Genomic DNA, 19,227 nt, shown 5'->3' on the forward strand with positions numbered 1-19,227 from the left:
CTCTGTTGTAAGAGAGAGTCTGTCACCACCAGTGTTTCTAGGAACCTGCCGAGTCCTGCTGACTCCTTTAGGGTTGAGCCAGTAGATGCTGCTCTCTTAATTCCTAAAAGTCAATCAACTTTCAGTATTGATTATCCACATCATGTATTCAAACATTCAAAACTCTTGATTATCCACTTTACTAATAAGAGTTCTAATATCCTGAAATCAAATGATAAACCAAATTTTGTTTGCTCTAAAGGTGTTGGGCTATCAAGTTGGAATTATTTAATCTGATATACCTAATTTCTAATACCTCTCCATTTGGATAATATGGTGTTTTGAGGCACGGTTTGTCTGTGTAGCCCTGGCTGTCCTGGAACTCACTACATATCAGGCTGGCCTCAAACTCAGATTTCTGCCTGCCTCTGCCTCCTGAGTGCTGGGATTTAAAGGCGTGCACCACCGCCACCACCTGGCAAAGTTATATAAGTTCCAGTTGTAACAAGTCATGAGGAGAGTATACTTTATGTACCTAACACACTGTCTTCATAATTATTTCCACACTAGATGCTAATGAGCTGCTCAGAGTCTTTCACAATTAAAATTTTCATGGCCAAGGATCACATCTAGCCATTGTTCTCTTAGTCTACCTTTAAACATCAGACCGTCTCTCCTAATGATCCCCATAGATTCCATTTCTTGTTTTAGTGTTACATGAAGTGCCACTTGATTTCAGATGGGACTACCTCCCAGCCAGCAGATACCCCTGATGGCAAATGTTCTGATTCCCAAGTGAGAAGTAGGAAAACAAGTTAACAAGCTGTCAGATTCCCTTCTTCTGAAGGCCTTTCCCTATTGATGAGTGAGTCTGCAAGTTCAGAGACCCCTGCCTTGAAGGGAAATTTATGAGACATTAAGGTTGCGGTTTTCATTTAATACAAAACTATCCAGGGAACATAAATAAGCAAGCATTAAGTTAAAAAATCCAATTCTACAGCCCCAAACAACAAAGAGGTTTTAATATTTGGTTAACTGTTGCTGCTGACACACAGTTTTAGGGTCAGATTTGTTGTAACAGGACACCATACTCCATGCCCGGCCCCCAGGAAGATAGCAAGAAACATGGTTTTCATTCAAGCGCTGTCCCTTATACAGTGCTTTCCCTAAACTGGCCTTTCTACCAAACTAAACTGTGCATCCAAAGCAATGGCCGAGCAGTCTTCACCAGTTATTAGGTCTTCTTCCATTCTAAGAAAGCAAGATTAGTTAATATCCATTCCCCAAATGCAGTGCTCTGCCATCTGGTGACTGAAAATTGCTCAAAGATGGGATCATGGTGTCTTGGAGCTGGAGAGTGGCTCAGCTATTAAGAGCACTTCCTGTTTCTTTGATTTCCGGAAGCCATATTGGGCAGCTCACAGTCACCTATAACTTCAGCTCCAGGAATCCAACACCCTCTCCTGGACTTCACAGGGAACTGTACTCACACGTACATACCCACCCCCACCCCAGACACACACACACACACACACACACACACACACACACACACACACACACACATAATTAAAAATAAATCTATTTTCTAAAGATCATGTTTCTAGAACTCCAGTCAACCTGTCATCTCTATGAGAGTGTCTTTAGCATGCTATTAGCCTCAGGAACAATTAAGTCAACTGAGACATAACACAAGTGTCTACTGTTTACTTCCATTTTCAGAATATGAAGTCATATCCAGAGAAAATGGGTCATTCAGTGGGAAGAACAAGTCCATTCAAATTACAAATCAAACCTTTTCTACAGTAGAAAATCTGAAACCAGATACAAGGTAAGGCCCAGTGCTATTCCAGGTGAATTCTGAGCGTTGCAATAACAAAGGACATAACCACAAAGCCATAACAAAGGACAGAATGATACCTTCTCTGCTTTAAAGAAGGATCTTGTTTGAATTCTGGGTTCCTTTAACTCGATTTTGAATACCTCGTATCCCATTTTCAAAATATTCTTGTTATTAAGGATAAAAAGAGCTAATAGGATGGCCTTATAAGTTAACAGTACAAATGACAACATAAAAAAATAGGCCGTTAGCAAATATTGATTTTTGTTTTGTTTTCTGAGACAAGGTTTCTCTTTGCAACAGTCCTGGCTGTCCTGGAACTCGGTTTGTAGACCAGGATGGCCTCAGACTCACTGAGATCCGTTTGCTTCTGCCTCCCAAATGCTGGGATTAAAGGCGTGTGCCACCACTGCCCGGATATGCAAATATTGACTTTATCAAAATTTAGAGAAGTCTGTGAGCTAGAGATAAATAGAGTGTCTGTGGTATCAACTGGACTGGAAGACTCGAGTCTGATGCTGGCATGGAGAAAGCAAGGAATGTAAACTACTTGACAGAACGCCAAGATGGTATTTAAACCAGCTACCTATTGGCCCCACACTGGAGTAGTTACTGTTCGGTTACAGTGATGAGAGAGCATGACCAGGGCAACTTATAAAAGGAAAGCACTAACCGAGGGCTTACTTACAGTTTCGGAGGCTAGTCCATGATCACCATGGCGGGAAGCATGGCTACAGGCAGGCATGACACTGGAGCGGTAGCTGAGAGCTCACATCTTTGCAAGATGGAGGTAGAAAGAGCAAAAACTGCCTCTGGCTTCTAGCATGAGCTTTGGAAACCTCAAAGCCCACCCACAGTGACACACCTCTTCCCCCAAGGCCACGCCTCTCCCCAAGGCCACGCCTCTCCCCAAGGCCACGCCTCTCCCCAAGGCCACGCCTCTCCCCAAGGCCACGCCTCTCCCCAAGGCCACGCCTCTCCCACAAGGCCACACCTCTCCCACAAGGCCACACCTCCTAATTCTTTCCAAGCCGGCCCACTAACATGCAAATCTATGAGCGAATAGGGGCCATTCTCATTCAAACCACCACACAGGGGCAGCAGCCCTTTGCATTGGGGACCTTTTACACTGAAAAGGAGAATAGAATTTTGGGGATCAGTTGCATACAGGTCATTCATATTTCAGTATAGTTTTATGATTTCTTTTCAGTTGAAAACATCTTATCAATTCATTTTATTACTGAAAGAAAAATAAGGCCCTCGGACATTCCTAATTAGCTGTAGAGAAGTTCCTAGAAGAGGTTTCATTTCTTTCCTAAATTTCCTTTGGTATAATCATCTCCATCTGGGTTGAGTAGTACTCGGGTATTGATAGCGACATAAGAACGAGCTCTCTTTAACTTTGGCAGTAAGGACATCTTCCTGATCATTTTAGAGGAAAAGAAACAACTAATTAATTGAGGTTAACTATGTATAAACTTCAGTCCCTTACTGCAGAAAAAAATGCATTTCTTATGCAAAGTGATCTTTTAAAGTGCCCTGTTTTGAGCTGCAACATGGAAAGCATTTCAACTTTTAATTTTCACGAAAGTTTTAAGTTAGCCAAAGTAAGCATATTTTTCAGTTAAAGCCCAATTGATCTTGATTCTGCTTCCTTAGAAAGACTGAAAGAAAGAAAACCCATTTTTTTCACTGTAATAGATTTTAAGGAAAGAATTAGAAAAAAATTTGTTGGACCTTTTTAATAGGTAGATTTATGCTTGCAAAACTTAAGTTTTTCTCTTGAGTTGCCTGCCTTCTATTCCATTTAATAGCATGAGCGGTGCTGTACACTATATCCATGGCAAGGCATCAGCTTTGTAAATGTACACGGTGTTCCTTTTTTGAATCAAGTTGTCCCCACAGCTTTTCACAGTGCACCTATTAACTGGTGACATAAACGTAGAACACTCTTTCCAGGCACATTGGAAGCCAAATTTGTTTGCCGAAGCGTCTCATTTCCATTTAACTAATGTTTATTAAGTGCTGCTGGGGCTGAAAATGGCGAAGGATGTGGTGTCTGCCTTTGAGCTCAAGTCTAGCAGGAAGGTTGATTAGTAAGTGTTCTACACAGCGTGGCAAGAGTTCTGGAAGTGGCTGTGGGAGTGCTGGAGGAGGTCAGGGGAACAGCACTTGCCAGAGTCTGGGCAAGGGAAAAGTTGAGAGCTGGGCTGGGGCTTGAAGGATAAATGGAAAAGCACTACATGGTGATGGTGGTGGAGAAGTGAGTGTCCAAGAGAACAGAGCACAGAACATGACAGTCAGTGCATAGACACCAACTGGATCATAATTTAGAGTTCCCTCCAGGGTTCCATGTTTGAATATCTGAAAGAAAGTTGCTTTGGAATGATTTACTATAGTTGCGTTATACGACAAGGAGACATGTGTGAATACTGTTAGTGATTTTTCTATTATTTGACTTGATTTTTAAAATCTGAAATCTGAAAAGTGGGATTATCTACCATCAAATCTCCACACATCCCATGGGTAGTTGTCAAGGTTAGTGTTGATCAGTGGACCAGAGAGAGATATATAGAAGAAGAGGTTAAAGATTTACAGACTGGCTTGGGTTAGACATTCTATTCTAGAAGCTAAGGAACAGTGGATCACACATTCCTTTCACAGCCAGCTCTCCCCCACTGGGTCTTAATTACTTTGCCAGGCGTCAATCTTACAATGCAGGAAGCTTAATTTCTTGCTTTTTCTACGGGGCCAGCCAGCAGCTGTTTGCTGACAAGAGGGCTTAACTCCATACCTGGTGTCAAATGTTCCTGTCTCTGAGCTGGTGCCTCCTGGCCATAGCCTGCTGCTTCAAGGGACTGTGGTCTCAAATGTGCACAGGGGTAGGGAGGCAAAAGAAGTCTAGAGATTGAAGACAAGTGCTCTCTCTTCTTTTGGACAGAACCTACCTCCCTTACTACCTCTAAAACAAAAAGAATTGTGGGAACACTGGTATCAGTTGAATCAGTGTCATAGTTTAATTTTCTATTGCTGTGAAGAGATATTACGACCAAGGCAACTTATAGAAGAACAGCTTTATTGGAGGCATGCTTACAGTTTCAGAGGGCTAGAGTCCATGACCATCATGGCAAGAGGCATGGTAGCAGGCAAGCAGTCATGGTGATGGAACAGAAGCTAAGAGCTGGCATCTTTATCCACAAGCAGGAGGTAAAGAGAGCTGACTAGGAGTCTTTTAAATCCTCAAAGCCTAATGCCAGTGACACACCTCCTCTAACAAGACTACACTCCCTAATCCTTCCCAACCAGTTCCATCATCTAAGGACAGAGGATTTGTCTTAGTTAGGATTTACTGTTGTTATGAAGAGACACCATGACCATGGTAACTCTTAAAAAGGAAACATTTCATTGTGGTAGCTTGCTTACCACAATGTCCATCATGGCAGAAAGCATGGCAGCATTCAGGCAGGCATGTTGCTGGAGAAATAGCCAAGTGTCCTATTTCTTGCAGCAAGAGGAAGTCGACTGATTGTCACATTGAGTGAAACTTGAGAAAAAGACCTCAAAGCCCACCCCCTCAGTGACACACTTCCAGCAGAAGGTGTGGCCCAGATTAAAGGTGTGCCCTCCAGCCTCAAGGTCTGGATTAAAGGCGTGTGTCATCCAGCCTCCTCCAACAAGACCACACTTCCTCCAACAAGGCCACATCTCCTATAGTGCCACTCCCTATGAGCTTATGGGGGTCAAATACATTCAAACTACGACAGGATTCAAATATATGAGCCTATAGGGGCCATTCTCATTCAACCACCACTATCAGTGCTCCAGCCCACTCCTCACTACTACCTATTTATTTCTTCCCCACCAAATCTCCTTTCCTATAATTGGCCAGGAACAATACAGTCCTTTCTCTTCTAGCAGCATGTAGCTCTTGAACTCTGAAAGTAAAAGAGTAGAAAGAGCCTCTCTTATCTGAGAGAAAGCCACCAGCTATACTTAATTCTACAAATAGGGGAGCTGATAAAGAGTACCTCAAACCATCAATCTGGCACCAGTGCTGATAGGGCCAGACAGTGTGGCTTAGCCGATCCTTGGGGTCTTCTGGCACATAGTCCTGGGATAGGCAAAGCCATGCAGAGTCAGTGAGAATAAATCAAGATGCAGATCAGCCCATAGTGAATGGTCTCAGTCAGCAGCTTGACTTTGAGTCTGCCTTGAGATGAACTGGAAAGTGCTTTGTTTGGTAACATTAATGGTATGGGCTCTTCCTGATGAACTGGTTGGCAATGCAGATGGACACACATGATCACTCTGGCTGAAAAGGCTCTTTAATCACTCAGGTCTGTTCCAGAAAGCTTACTCGACTTAAAAACCAAAGAATCTGTTGTCTATGCCAGAATTACATGTGGTCCAACAATTTCCTATGGAAAATGGACTCTGGTAATTAAGATAAATCACATTCACTTCATCTGTTCAAGTACTTTTATTGACAACTGTGGTCTCAGGAGGATTCTGGGGAACAGTTCTTCCTCTAAGACTAAAACCTACCAAAGTTTGAGACTCTTGTTTACACTGAGTTGATAAAACATTGGCACTGATGATTAGCTGCAACACAATGACTTCTTATAAACTGAAGCTGGCTCCAAGACCCAGATGTGTGGAATAGCCATTATGCCTGGATCACAGGGTTTATGTGAAATTCAGGTCTCTGCAAATTCTTTATTTACTTTTCAACACCATCTATGGATTTGTTATAAAGTAAAATAAGGTGCCAAAGCATCAGGCATTTTACTTAAGTTTTATTGTAGGTGTGGGCAACAGGCAAGTAATTCCTTCCTTGTTAAAGAATGAAAGGGAGGCAGTTGCTTGGCTAGTAACTCTTCACCAGGCAAAAGGACAGTTCTCCAAGCGTGGATCTCTACTTGTCTGTAAAGAGAACAGTTCTGTGCTCATCACTGTATGCCTTGTTATTATAGTTTCTTAGAATTCCTTGTATCTAGAAAGGTGGGGGGAGGTCACACAGCACCAGAGTTAGAAGTGAAGCCCAACTCCAGAATGTCTAGTTTCTGACCCCAAAATGGAAGACACAAGAAACTTCTCTTGGGGCATAATGGGCAGCCAGGTTGTGACCTCTGTGATTTCTGCATCTGTTTCCCCTTCTGTCACTTCTGTTCCTTCTTCCCCCATCGCCCCCCCCCACCCCCTGCCCCTTTACTTTCTCTTCTCTTCCCTTTGAGACAAGCTGGTATGCTGCCCAGGCTGGCCTCAAATTTGTGATTCTCCCTCAGCTTTGTAAGAGGCTGAGATTACAGGTATGTGCCACCATGCAGGTTCTGTCCCTAATTGAGGTGTCCTACTCGACTCTGTCCCCAGCTCTTTACCTGTATTCCCAACGTTGAACAATGAATGACATTACATGCTGTTAAGTGTCATGAAATGCTGTAGCCCTCTACTGTCCTTGAGATGAGGTCACACAAACTGTCTCCTTATTGCTTTTTATTCTTTCTTATTCCACTTTTTCTGATTCTCTTCCTCCGACAGTAGACTTCACTTTCTGAACGGGTCTCTGGCACTTCAAGATTGTAACAGGGGTAAAATGAGGTAATAGCCACACAGTCCAAACCAACAGACAGCCACTGAGTGATTTTGTATAAAAACAAGTTTTATAAGAGGCAGTTGACTTGAGGCTTGAGACTCTTGTTAACCTAACTTTTGTAACCAGTAGGGAGTTATGTAACAGTACATTAAACAGTGCAAGCTGTAACTCGGCTCTAAGTTTATGCCAAAGCTGAAAGGAGTGAGGGCGTAATGGAGGTCTCCATCCCACCGGGGCCTGCAGCTTTACTCTGTAGAGGGTAGCTCCTAGAGGTCGACATTCCACTTTCGGAGGATTAGCTCAGTAATTAAGGACCATACTTTCTGGAAACATTTTTTTTTTCACTTTGTTCCAGTAATTGATAAATTTTTAATTTGCATGCCAGTTTTTACAGCTGTTCTCAAAACTATTGGTCTCAAATTTCACCCTTCATTATCCTTTCCCGTTAGGATAATTCGTAGTTTTTTTTTTGTTTTTGTTTTTGTTTTTGTTTTTGTTTTGGGTTTTTTTTTTTTTTTTTTTTTTTTTGGTTTTTCGAGACAGGGTTTCTCTGTGTAGCTTTGCGCCTTTCCTGGAACTCGCTTTGGAGACCAGGCTGGCCTCAAACTCACAGAGATCCGCCTGGCTCTGCCTCCCGAGTGCTGGGATTAAAGGCGTGCGCCACCACCGCCTGGCTTAATTCGTAGTTTTTTCTTAAACCCTTCTATGTATCAAAATCTTGCCACTACCCATCACTTTGTGGCTTCCTAAGAATCAAATACTGGAAAAACAGTATTTAAAAGTCTTTACATATCTTCCTCTCTGTTTCTTCTGTTCAGCTGCATGTGGATTTTAAGATAAAATGATGATAAAATGACGACCTTCTGAAAGTTCTTTGACTTTCCCTTAACTCCCAGTCCTGCTGTGCAGTTAAAATACCGTTCTGGTTCTGGTGCCTCAAATGGCCCATTATTTCACTGTTTGGGGTCTTTCGTCACTCTACGTCGGTACTCTGAAAATCTGCCATTTGTATGCTCTTTCTTTTCTCATCTTCCTGGGCACAGAGTAAGTCTTTTTAATGTTGAAAACTTACATCTTTAAGTTCAGGGAGATTTCTCACAGTCTCTAGGACTGAGGTCTCTATAGTTTCTGCCAGTTGAGAACAATATAATTTTCTTATTTTGTAACTTTGACTTTTAGTTCTAGTTATCTGTAGACTGTCCACTTTATCTTCAATCTAATTTTCTTATTTTGTAACTTTGACTTTTAGTTCTAGTTATCTGTAGACTGTCCACTTTATCTTCAAACTTCTATTTAGGCTCTTGGTTTATTCAAATAACTGATAAAATTTTGAGGCAGCACCCTCTATTTATGTACAATCATTATCTTTGAGACTTTACTCTTAGAGGCATATGGTGTCACTCATGTGACAAAAGGTGCTTTCTGGGAAAGAGTTTGCCACCACAAATATTTTTTGTTTGTATTTTTACATTTTTTGTTAATCCGCTAAAACATGTCCTCATGTTGTTGAACATAGTTTAAAATTATTTCTTTCAAACTTGTATCATAAGACATTGGAAAAAACCTTCAGAAAAGGTAAGTTATGAAAACCTGTGGCCATGCTAGAAGTAGAGATCAAGTGTAAGTAGCTAAAATAAAGTGACAAGAAAGGAGTCCAGTGGCCAGATCTGGCCAAGGCCTGGGTCGGCCAGCAATGGCCTCGAATAGATGTGACATGCTCTCCCATTCTAATCAAACTGCAGATGCCTGTGAATTTGTGCGCCTGCCAGACTCAGCTTGCCAGTTTTGTGAGGTTTTATGTTATCACTGGAGCTGTTTGAGGCCACTAGGCTTAGGAGGACTATAACCTTGGAAACACCCCATGTATGTGAGTTAAGTAAATGGCATAGGTGTTTTTGGGTCAGCCTTGTTTATATGGATGGTTGTGATCATGTGTGTGCAAGTGCAGTCCCATGTGTGCATGCCATGACGCACTGTGGAGGGCAGAGTGCAGCTCTGCGTCTTAGGCCTGGCTTTATACTTTAAGAGGTCACTTTTGTTGTTTGCGGCTATGTGGCTATGCAAGCTGGCCTGTGAGTTTCTGGAGATGCTTGTCTTGATCTCCATCATGCTACAGGAGCACTGAATTTGGGATTACAGATTGTATGTGCTGCCCTCCATCCCCCAGCCCTGCTTGGTATGGGTCCCAGGGATTGGCACGCTGGTTCTCACCAGAGTCATCTCCCCAGCCCGGCATTTTCTTATGGTAAATGGCACAACACCTTACATCAGTTCTTCAGCTTTCAAAATGCTTTTACTTGTATGTAAGAATTAAAGGGGAAATTTAACTCTATTTCACAACTATTTCAAGTTTGGAAAAGTGAAAGCATTACAAGTTATACACTTCACTGTCCTGAGATGAGACTTGGGGAGAGAGTACTTCATGGGGTTTGTGTGCTGGATTACTTTATAGACGCAGAGTGATTATGTATAGTAAGGACTTTAAAAAGTGGTTCCGATCACGTCACCACTAGACTCTGTCCCACCAGACTCCAGGAGTGATCTATAAATAAGGAACTTACTCCAAGGACCCCCTCCTCCACTTTGTTTTTAGTACCTTCCGTACCAAACCATCATCCTGTTTCTCACTTGCTTATAAAATACTTACCTTGTGTGGTCTACATTTTTACTTTGTAGCAAACTTCTCAAAGATAACATTTATCTTCCAAAAACCTTGCAAAGATCATGAAACACTATATGCTGACTCAGGCTGTTTAAGCATGCCTGTAAAGGCAGCTGAGTCCTCTGCTGAAGGAAGTCAATTTCAGACAAATGCTACACTGCTTTCCTGCTCTGGGTTTCTCAAGAGGATTTGCAGTTTATGTAGCTTGTGAAAAAGATCTGCCAATTATGCAAAACTCTATGACTCACTCTTAAGGATGGAGCCCAAGCAATCCCCCCCCACCCCCCACCTTTTTTTAAGAACCTGACTTACTGAGGGGAGGGAGAACGTCTCAGCTTTGTGTTCCCGCTCTTCAGATGCTAGCGGGCCCCTTTTCTGGACACCCTGGTTTCCTGTGATCTATATCAGACCTAAGTTCCAGGAGACACAACCAGCACTGCAAAGAAACATTCTCATGTGTATCCATTCTTGCAGCTAGTATCTCTCAAACCAGTGGCCACAGAACTCATTCCAGTACCTCACTCAGCCTTCATTTTCAGTCACAGAGGTGGGACAAATAATCTGCATTTAAAGCAGCTTTCCCCATCGCCACCCTTTGCTGTGACTCAGATGTCATCAATGAGCGACACTGGGGTGACAGGGAAGAACAAGGAAGAACGCCCCATGTGACATGAAGCAAAGGGAGGTTCCTTGTTGCTGGAATTAGAGTAGGTCACCACATGTCTATACATCCATGGTAAACCTGCCTGGTTATTTCTACTAATTTGTTGTTTTTAAGACAACTAACTTTTCATTAATGTTTTTCTCAGATGAAATATTAGACAAGATGTTGAGAAAGTAAAACCTGAAATTGTCATGATTTTAAAAAGAAATAGGAGTTAGTATAGCAAGAAAATGCTGTTCCTTGAACCAACCCCTCAAAAAGATGTTACTATTATTTTTATTTCTCCTCACGCAGCTATGAATTCCAGGTGAAACCCAAAAATCCACTTGGTGAAGGCCCCGCCAGCAACACAGTGGCATTCAGTACTGAATCAGGTAATTATGCCTGCAGTAATCTACAGGGATGTGGAGGGATATAATCACAGTGTTTGCACAGGAGCTTATTTGAAAAAACCCAGTGTCTTGAATCCCAAAAAGTCCATGAGAAGAAGCTAATAGATGAAGGTATTTACAGTTATCACTGCTTTTCTTCATTTAGGTTTATGTGAGGAAAGAAATTAAAATGAAAAACTGTAATCTATACCCCAAAATGTAGTACACCAATGCTTCCTTGCATGCTCAGAACAATGTCCATCAAGTACAACAGAGGAGGGAAGTCATGAGTTCAGTGAAACTAGCTGCACATTCCAAGCTTCAATTCCTCAATAAAAATCTCTATGTACAGACAAATTGGAAACTGTATCATATCTTGGTAACTTTACAATTAATAGCTTTTGTAGCAAACTAAATGAGAAAGCTTTTGAAAAAAGCTAGAGTAACAACCTATGGTCAAATCTACTCAAATCATGTGTAAAAGATGCAGTTGAGTACCTTTAGGATGATCAATGACCAATTCCAAAACAAAACTTTCAGATTCAGTCTTTAGCAAGATTGTACATTATACAAACAAGAGCTAAGTGTACACCTCCATCTTCTTTACCATAACACTGCAATATTAAAACTTGACCTAAAAGGCTCTTTTGTGTGTGTTATTTCTCCTCAGCTGACCCAAGAGTGAGTGAGCCAATTTCTGGTAAGTACCAGTCTCAATGGGGACTACATACATTTCTAAATTAGGTAAGCACTGCAAAACTGAGCTGAGCATCTTCCTATCTAGAAAGATAGAAGAGGCATCACTCTTAAACACATCAACATTTAGAAGCCATTGGGGAGGTGTTGAAATTTGCTTTCACTCATACTAGTTCACTCAAAATTTGTTTAATTTGCTCACATTAAATTTTATACTATTGTTGCAAAAAAAGAACACTAAATGTGTCTATACACCTAGCACTGCAGACTAGTCTAACATCTAAGAGCTGCTCTGAGATTTACTTCACTAGTGACAGAAACTTACATTGGGGTTTTCAAACCCTTTCAAATATTTTCTGCCTCCAATATTCACAGTATTAAAGAAATGAGGTATCAGGAAGTTGGCAATGAATTCTGCAGGCTGCTTTTGTTGTAATGCTTTTAGTCCTTCAGAGTTAAATACTGAACCCAACCAAACCATGTGTTTTCCTCATGCAGCAGGAAGAGACGCCATCTGGACTGAAAGACCCTTTAATTCAGACTCCTATTCAGAATGTAAAGGCAAACAATATGTTAAAAGGACATGGTATAAAAAATTTGTCGGAGTACAACTATGCAACTCTCTCAGATACAAGATTTACTTAAGTGACTCCCTCACAGGTATGTTCCAATACCCTAGTCTTTTCTGTGGAGTTTCAGACTCAGCACTTTATACCTTCAGAAAAAGGTGTTACAGAGATAGTTAAAAACAATCTTAGAAACGAAGACTTAAAGATCTGCAACTTGGAGGCAGATAACAAAAATGTAACATAGAACAGTGGCACCACGATCAACTTGAATGCACAGGCAGGCACTTGTACAGCAAAGCTCGGTGCTGCCACACCATCCAAGAATGAACATCCTCCTACTAATCATTGAAAGGAATAGGACATACTGAAAATGTCCGAAGGGCTCAAACCCTTTGCACAAGATTTGTTTAAAATATTTTCTTCTGTATCCATATGGTGGAGACTTTGGTCGCTCACACGCTCATCAGGTACTATTCTGGGTTTGGTGGGCGACAAAGCACCAAATGCCATATTCCTGCTCTCATATAGTGTACCTCTCCTCCTTTCCTATAGGAAGGAGAGGCACAATGAATAAATATGTAAATTAAGAGTGTCACACAGGGTTAGACAGAGTGGCTCAGCAGAAACGGAAGCTCCTTTAGGTGAATAGTTTTAGGGAAGGTCTGTCTGCAAAGGTATCATGTCTGCTTAGAATAAACTTTGAGACGAAATCAACTACAGAAAAGTCTAGGAACAAAGGACCTCTGGAAAGGTACAGGAAATAGAAAGTGCAAAGGCCTGAGGCAAGACATACTGGTCAGTCCTACTAGTTTGGGCTTAGATGTAGTAAAAGAGAAGTTACATTCCGGGTATGATGGGAGACCGCTGGAGAGAATCATGGAAGGAGTAATAACATGATGTGCATCTTTAAAAATCACTGTGATCTGAAGGGGAAAAGGAGAACATCAGGAGGTTAAGAGTACAAGCAAGGACATGAGCTAGAAAACCTTTCCTAGTTCAGGAGATGCTAGTGTCTTACTCTGGGAAGTAAGAGAAAAGAAAAGCAAAACTAGCCTTTGAAGTAATTATGGAATTGCCATACACTAAAGAACACTGTTTCATTTCTGGTTCTTCAGGCAAATTTTACAACATAGGAGATCAGAGGGGCCATGGCGAAGATCACTGCCAGTTTGTGGATTCATTTTTAGATGGCCGCACAGGACAGCAACTCGCCTCTGACCAGTTACCCACCAAAGAAGGTATGCTTTCTGACCACCCGAAGTAGAGGGCTTTGTAGATTAGCACAGACAGCAATCGGCTGACAGGAAAGGCTACAGACCTGCTACTCTATCACTAGGGAAAGAAGAAACTTAACTCTCAAGTCAAGCTCAGCTCTAGAAAAATTAGATATATAAATGCATTCTGAGAAAAAAAAAAAAATCTTTTCCAAGTTTACATCACTCCTGCTGTCCCAATCAGTTGTCCCTCACAGCTCTAGTCATATGGAACATACCTAATCGTCATTTTTTGCTCTCTTAAAAATTAAGAAAATTTATTTCTCCTATACAACAAAGACATAGTATTTCCCTTAAAAATACCTATATAAAGCAAAATAAATCTGAGAAGTAAATATAGTCAGCAATTTGCTAAATACATATTAACAGCAGGTTGTGAAATGAGGACTGAGAATTTAATCTTTGTCTAAGCAGAGCAGAAAGGTGTAAATTGCCCAGATCACTCCAGAAACACCTAATTATTTGAGGTTTCCATGGACACAAAAATACAAGCCTATTAAAGGATGCCTCTATAAGACACTCAGACATAAGAGGCTGCTGAAACTACTCATAGTACTGACTTGCTAAGACAAATGTCAAGACTTGGAGTCCTGGGGCCATTGCATTTCTGGATAAACACCAGATCCTCCATAACTACTAGTTTTCTAAATTACTTTCCTTCACTCAGAATAACCTTCAGCCACCGAACAGCCTATATCTAGAAATGATGTGGCCAAAGATAGGAAAGTGCTATTAAACTCCACTCTTCTTCCTCCTAGGCTATTTCAGAGCCGTTCGCCAGGAACCTGTCCAATTTGGAGAGATAGGTGGTCATACCCAAATCAATTATGTCCAGTGGTATGAGTGTGGGACCACAATACCTGGAAAATGGTAGAGGCGGCACAATTATTTCCAAAGTACTTCTGGTTCATTATCGCAAAAAGGAAAGCAAACAGGAAGGAACCCGCAGGATATACTATGGTATTTGTCACACCCATTCAAAGCTATTTTGTTTACTATGTATAAAAGTTTGCAGTCTAACTGACAGCAGTACTAGATGTTTATTATTAGAAAAGATTACTGAGAATATTTATCAGGTTTTACAAAGTCATTTTAAGAAAGCAAGATATTAACATTAATAGAATAACATTTTTAGGGAAGCTGGCTCCCTATTCATGATATTTTAAGAGATCATTTGTATATTATTTATCACACTGTTGTAATGTTTTCAGATACTTTTATAACAAAATTAATGTCAAAATCTTTAATATGCTTTATAAAAAGTATTTACTTTATTGATGTGTACGTGTTGTTGGCGAGTTAAATCCATAAATCTCTACTTGGTTTAACTTATTGGATCAAATAATCTTCAGCATATACATGTGAGAGAAAGTGGTTCTAATATTTACATTTATGTAAACTTCAATTTTTTAGCATCAGATGAACAGATTTTGAGTTTAAATAGTTATATATTCATGCTAACTTTTCTGTAAGCTACCAGCAAATTACTGAAAAGAGAAATCTGAATCATTTTATTTCAGCCAGAAGCAGCTGATAATCTGATATGTCAAATGATAAATTTTGGTGTTTTTTTCTGTACCCATAATATTATATCTAAAAATACTTTCTCAAACTCTTCCTTTAAGCATTTCTTTTAAATGGCTCTATGGTTCTAATTCAAGCTGTATTTAGAGACTAAGTGTGAAGTCAGCATGAAAAGATACTGCATGGTGAGATGCTATTGTTTTATAGGATATATTATATATTTATATGTTAAGGCCATGAATGAATGTTATCAAGGGGTTGTTTTTGTGAAACGGTTTGCTTAAGCTGTAACAAAACTGACGCATTTTCATGGGGGGGGGGGGTATTGCTTTCCTTCATATGGAGGAGAGAGCAAGAATATTATTGCCTGTCCTGAAAAGATGTTTCTGTGTGTCTTTCAATATGCTTCAGTTTCATCAATGCTACATTTTGTATTTTTCAAGCAAATATAAACTCTGCAATAAAAAGATGTAAGTTTTTAAAAAATGATTTTTAAAATGTTCTTAATAGTTCGCCAATATGTACGTACACCTTTATCTCTGTAAGGAAAAATCAGAAAATTAAAGGCTACCAAACCTCTATTATGTTTACATTCTAAGTCAATCAAGTTTGTTATATATATTTCTTTCCCTGAATGGAAACCAATTTCATAAATTTTACTTGAAGACCATATACCAATAAGATGACTGTTTTCCTTATGTCTGAAATAATTAAATGACAAGACCACTATTGGATTCAATCACCTTTATTAGCCTATCAATGTTACACTTTATACATAATGTCTAGTCATCTTCTCAAAGGACTCTATTTTTAGTACATCATGTTAATAGTAAATAGCCAAGTGTGATGGCTAAACCTTAGCCTAGCTTTTTAAGATCCTCTGGGAACTAGAAAGCCAATCATTTTACACGCAAGAGTAGTGTTCCAAAATAACTAGGAAGCTGCTACAATTTTAAGCAGGGGCGGAAACAATGTTCATTTTGGTCTTTTTGTGTTTATATTCCAGCAAATTATATTTTCAATTAACAGCAACAATGATATCATAAAAAATGCTCTGCTGTTTAAATTTTTGAACTTCAATACAGTACAAATTGAAAGAAAATAGTATTGTAGTCTTTCGGGGGTAATTAGCCATCACTTATAACCGGGTCCAGGTTGGGTATAGCTCTGACCAAAAGGAGGACGGTTGCGTGCATAAGGGTTAGGCCCACTGGAAGGAGGGGTCATGGTACTTGCAGGAGATGGCGTAAAACCTGGTCTTGCTTGGTAAGCACCAGGTTGGCTTGGAGCCATTCCAGGCTGAGTGCCAGGGGGAACAGTGTAGTTAGCAGGTTGAGATGTCTGGGTAGTGTAAGTTTGTGGAGGGTAAGTGCTCGCCTGGTACTGCTGTGGTGGCTGAGCAGGCAGTTGTTGTGGCTGAGCAGAAAAGGCAGTGGCCGGTGCCTGGGAAGTTGGTTGTTGGCCATATCCCTGGAACTGCTGAGGTTGTTGGGGTCCAGTCTGCTGGCTGTAACTAGCTGAAAAAGCAAAATAAATAACATATATGTCTTGGTTCTTTTGGTGAAAGTTTTCCAGAGAATTAGTCTTACTGCTATGGACCAAAAATGATTAAAAATTTAATAAATGTATTCAAACATTTATGTAGTGAGTCCAGTATAAAACATCTCAAGGCCAAGTAGTTATAAAAATTTTCCAGACAATTTTTAAATCCTATATTCTAAAATTCAAGTTACTATACACGTCTTCATTACAATTGTTTTGAAACTAAATAACTCTTGAGCAAATTCCCATTTGCACATAATTCCTAGAGTAGATGCTCAAATAATAAGTGAAAGAATTATGCTTTCAGGAAGATGAAAATCATAAAGTAGTCACTAATCAGGTTTGGAGGGAAGTCCTATTTAACAGTACCAAATGAAAACACATTACAGACAACAAGTGCTTTAGAAATGAAACAATGCTACAAATAATCTTCATATAAATGAAGTGTTTTAAAGTTTATTTACTAGAATATCTAAGAATAAGTTAATAATTACTAAGTACTATTTTTACAGTTCTTGAAATCTTTTATATTTGGTATCTGATACTTTGCCTTTCAACTCAAATTTTGACTTAGATGGCATAACAAACAAAAAACAGCACATTGTCCCACAAAAGCAACATCTATATTCATTATTTACTAGGACATAATTAAAAATAAAATCTGCTTCACTGAAAACTTTTATCTCTACCATGAAACACACCTGCAGCTACTTGCAATGAAAACTCTCCATTGACTGGAATCCTGTCAGCATTAAATACCAGATACATAAGACAATCATTAAAATATGTACAACCCTGCATTTAGGAAAAAAAAAGGATTGAATGAATTTGAGTATATTCTGAACTCACCTTGAACCTGGTTCAAAATTTACTTATCAAAGAAACCTTTATGATATAGTCCATGAACAAAACTGGAAAGGTCAGAGGGAAACTGGCAAACCAGAAGTGTGAGAGATTGGTCAATGTCACTACCACCAGCACCACTAAGAAGTCTCCATGCAGAGAAATTAGTTGACTATTTCCATAGTTCTCAAAGTCAAGGAAATAGGACTAGCAGGATTGGAAATAACAGAGGAAATCTGTAAAGTACTACATTTTACTCAGTGAAGACCCTGACTAAAATTTCCAAGTGAAAGCTTAGGCATCAACTATCTAACACATTTTACTCATGGTAGCACCTGAATACTGAACAAAAGTAATTTATGGTAAGATTTTAGATGTCATGTAATTTCTCCTTTCTTCTACGCAAACCTTAAAATTGTGTGTGTGCATGTACACCACCCATGGGGGTCAGAGGAGGACACAGAACTTGCTGGAATTTCTGGTGGTCGTAAGCTGCCATCAACATGGGTGCTAGAAAATGAACTGTTATATTGAAAGACAGCAAGGGCTTTCAACCTTGAGCCAGCTCACCAGTCCCCACAAAAACTTTCAGGTGTAACTTTTTCCTGTAAGTTTTTGGGGAACACCTTTACACTGAAAATGACTACCCCATTTGAAGGGAAACAACAAAACCAACTGTCTTTTCATTCCACAGCTGGAATCTAATTTTTTTTTAATTGAACTGAGAAGCACCTGGAGTCTTAATTATTGCTCAGGAGAGGCAACAGCAGTAAGCGGTAACAATGCCGTTTCAGTAGCTGGGCCATCAACCATGTTAACAATACCTCTCTATGGCATCTACTTGTCTCCACTGCTGCACACCCAAAACTCCCAAAATGAATAACATCAGGTGAAGACCATCACAAACTGCAAGAAATAGCTATTTTTTAAAATCAATAAATCACTACAACTAAGCCGAAAGCATTGACCACTCTGCTCTAAATTGCAGAATATAAAATGGTATAAGTCAAGAGAATAAGATTCTGTTCCAGCTCCCTTACTGAATATCTGCAGGTCTTGAGTGCGCAGGACAAGATCAGTGGTCCTCACCCTGGCTATACAATGACCTGTGATGCTATTTAAGGTATCAAAGCCAAGTCCCACCTCCAAGCAAACCGGTGTCAAAACGAATAGGGCCTGGATGAAGAAGCTGCTCAGGAGATCCTGAAGCACCATGAGGGTTGAGAGCATCTCCTAGGTCAGATGACGACACTATTTCTTCGGCTCTGGACGCCTATTAGTTCTATACATTATATAATCTGTACCACAGATTTTTTTAATTTAAAGACATTTCCTTTAAATTCACTCCATCTGCATTGTACAATAAGATCTAGCATCTCTAAGGTAAAATCACTCTACAGCAAATACAATCCCAACAAAATTAGTGTAGGTGTAAAAATATACCAGATTTAATTACTGACAACATTTTGTGGTCTAGGTCAGCAATCAGCAACTGTCGCACCAATAAAAGAGGAAAGCTGAGCCTCTCTCCTATGCAGGGCCAGATAGTAACTGTTTCAGGTGTCGTGGGCCTCACTGCTCTCTCACTGCTGCCACTACTCACTCTCCTCTGTCAGTGTAGTGCCAAAGGACACCAAGGACACCCGAGAAATACGTAGTGTCCAAGTGTC

General features: G+C 40.1%; 2 protein-coding genes across 40 annotated transcripts in view; one reads left to right on the forward strand and one right to left on the reverse strand.

The window, feature by feature from the left end:
- Abi3bp (ABI family member 3 binding protein) overlaps nt 1-15,751 on the forward strand; it is a 208,344-nt gene extending 192,593 nt beyond the window's left edge. For all 35 annotated transcript variants that reach the window (XM_015989199.3, XM_015989185.3, XM_076549010.1 and 32 more), the window contains 6 exons: nt 1,702-1,810; nt 11,033-11,112; nt 11,780-11,809; nt 12,304-12,465; nt 13,490-13,612; nt 14,407-15,751. In XM_015989199.3, the coding sequence (XP_015844685.1) occupies nt 1,702-1,810; nt 11,033-11,112; nt 11,780-11,809; nt 12,304-12,465; nt 13,490-13,612; nt 14,407-14,522 (620 nt within the window). In that variant the 3' untranslated portion in view covers nt 14,523-15,751. The remainder of the gene's footprint in view (nt 1-1,701; nt 1,811-11,032; nt 11,113-11,779; nt 11,810-12,303; nt 12,466-13,489; nt 13,613-14,406) is intronic.
- A 150-nt stretch (nt 15,752-15,901) lies between these two features.
- The window catches only part of Tfg (trafficking from ER to golgi regulator), a 31,047-nt gene continuing 27,721 nt past the window's right edge, over nt 15,902-19,227 (reverse strand). For 4 of the 5 annotated variants that reach the window (XM_076549043.1, XM_076549042.1, XM_006995758.4 and 1 more), the window contains exon 8: nt 15,902-16,689. In XM_076549043.1, coding sequence (XP_076405158.1) covers nt 16,307-16,689 — 383 coding nt within the window. In that variant the 3' untranslated portion in view covers nt 15,902-16,306. Of the gene's footprint in view, nt 16,690-17,415; nt 17,457-19,227 lie in introns of all 5 variants that reach the window. The other variant, XM_076549044.1, reaches the window with a different exon arrangement.

Source organism: Peromyscus maniculatus, chromosome 12 (genome assembly GCF_049852395.1).
Source record: "Peromyscus maniculatus bairdii isolate BWxNUB_F1_BW_parent chromosome 12, HU_Pman_BW_mat_3.1, whole genome shotgun sequence".
NCBI lineage: Eukaryota > Metazoa > Chordata > Mammalia > Rodentia > Cricetidae > Peromyscus > Peromyscus maniculatus.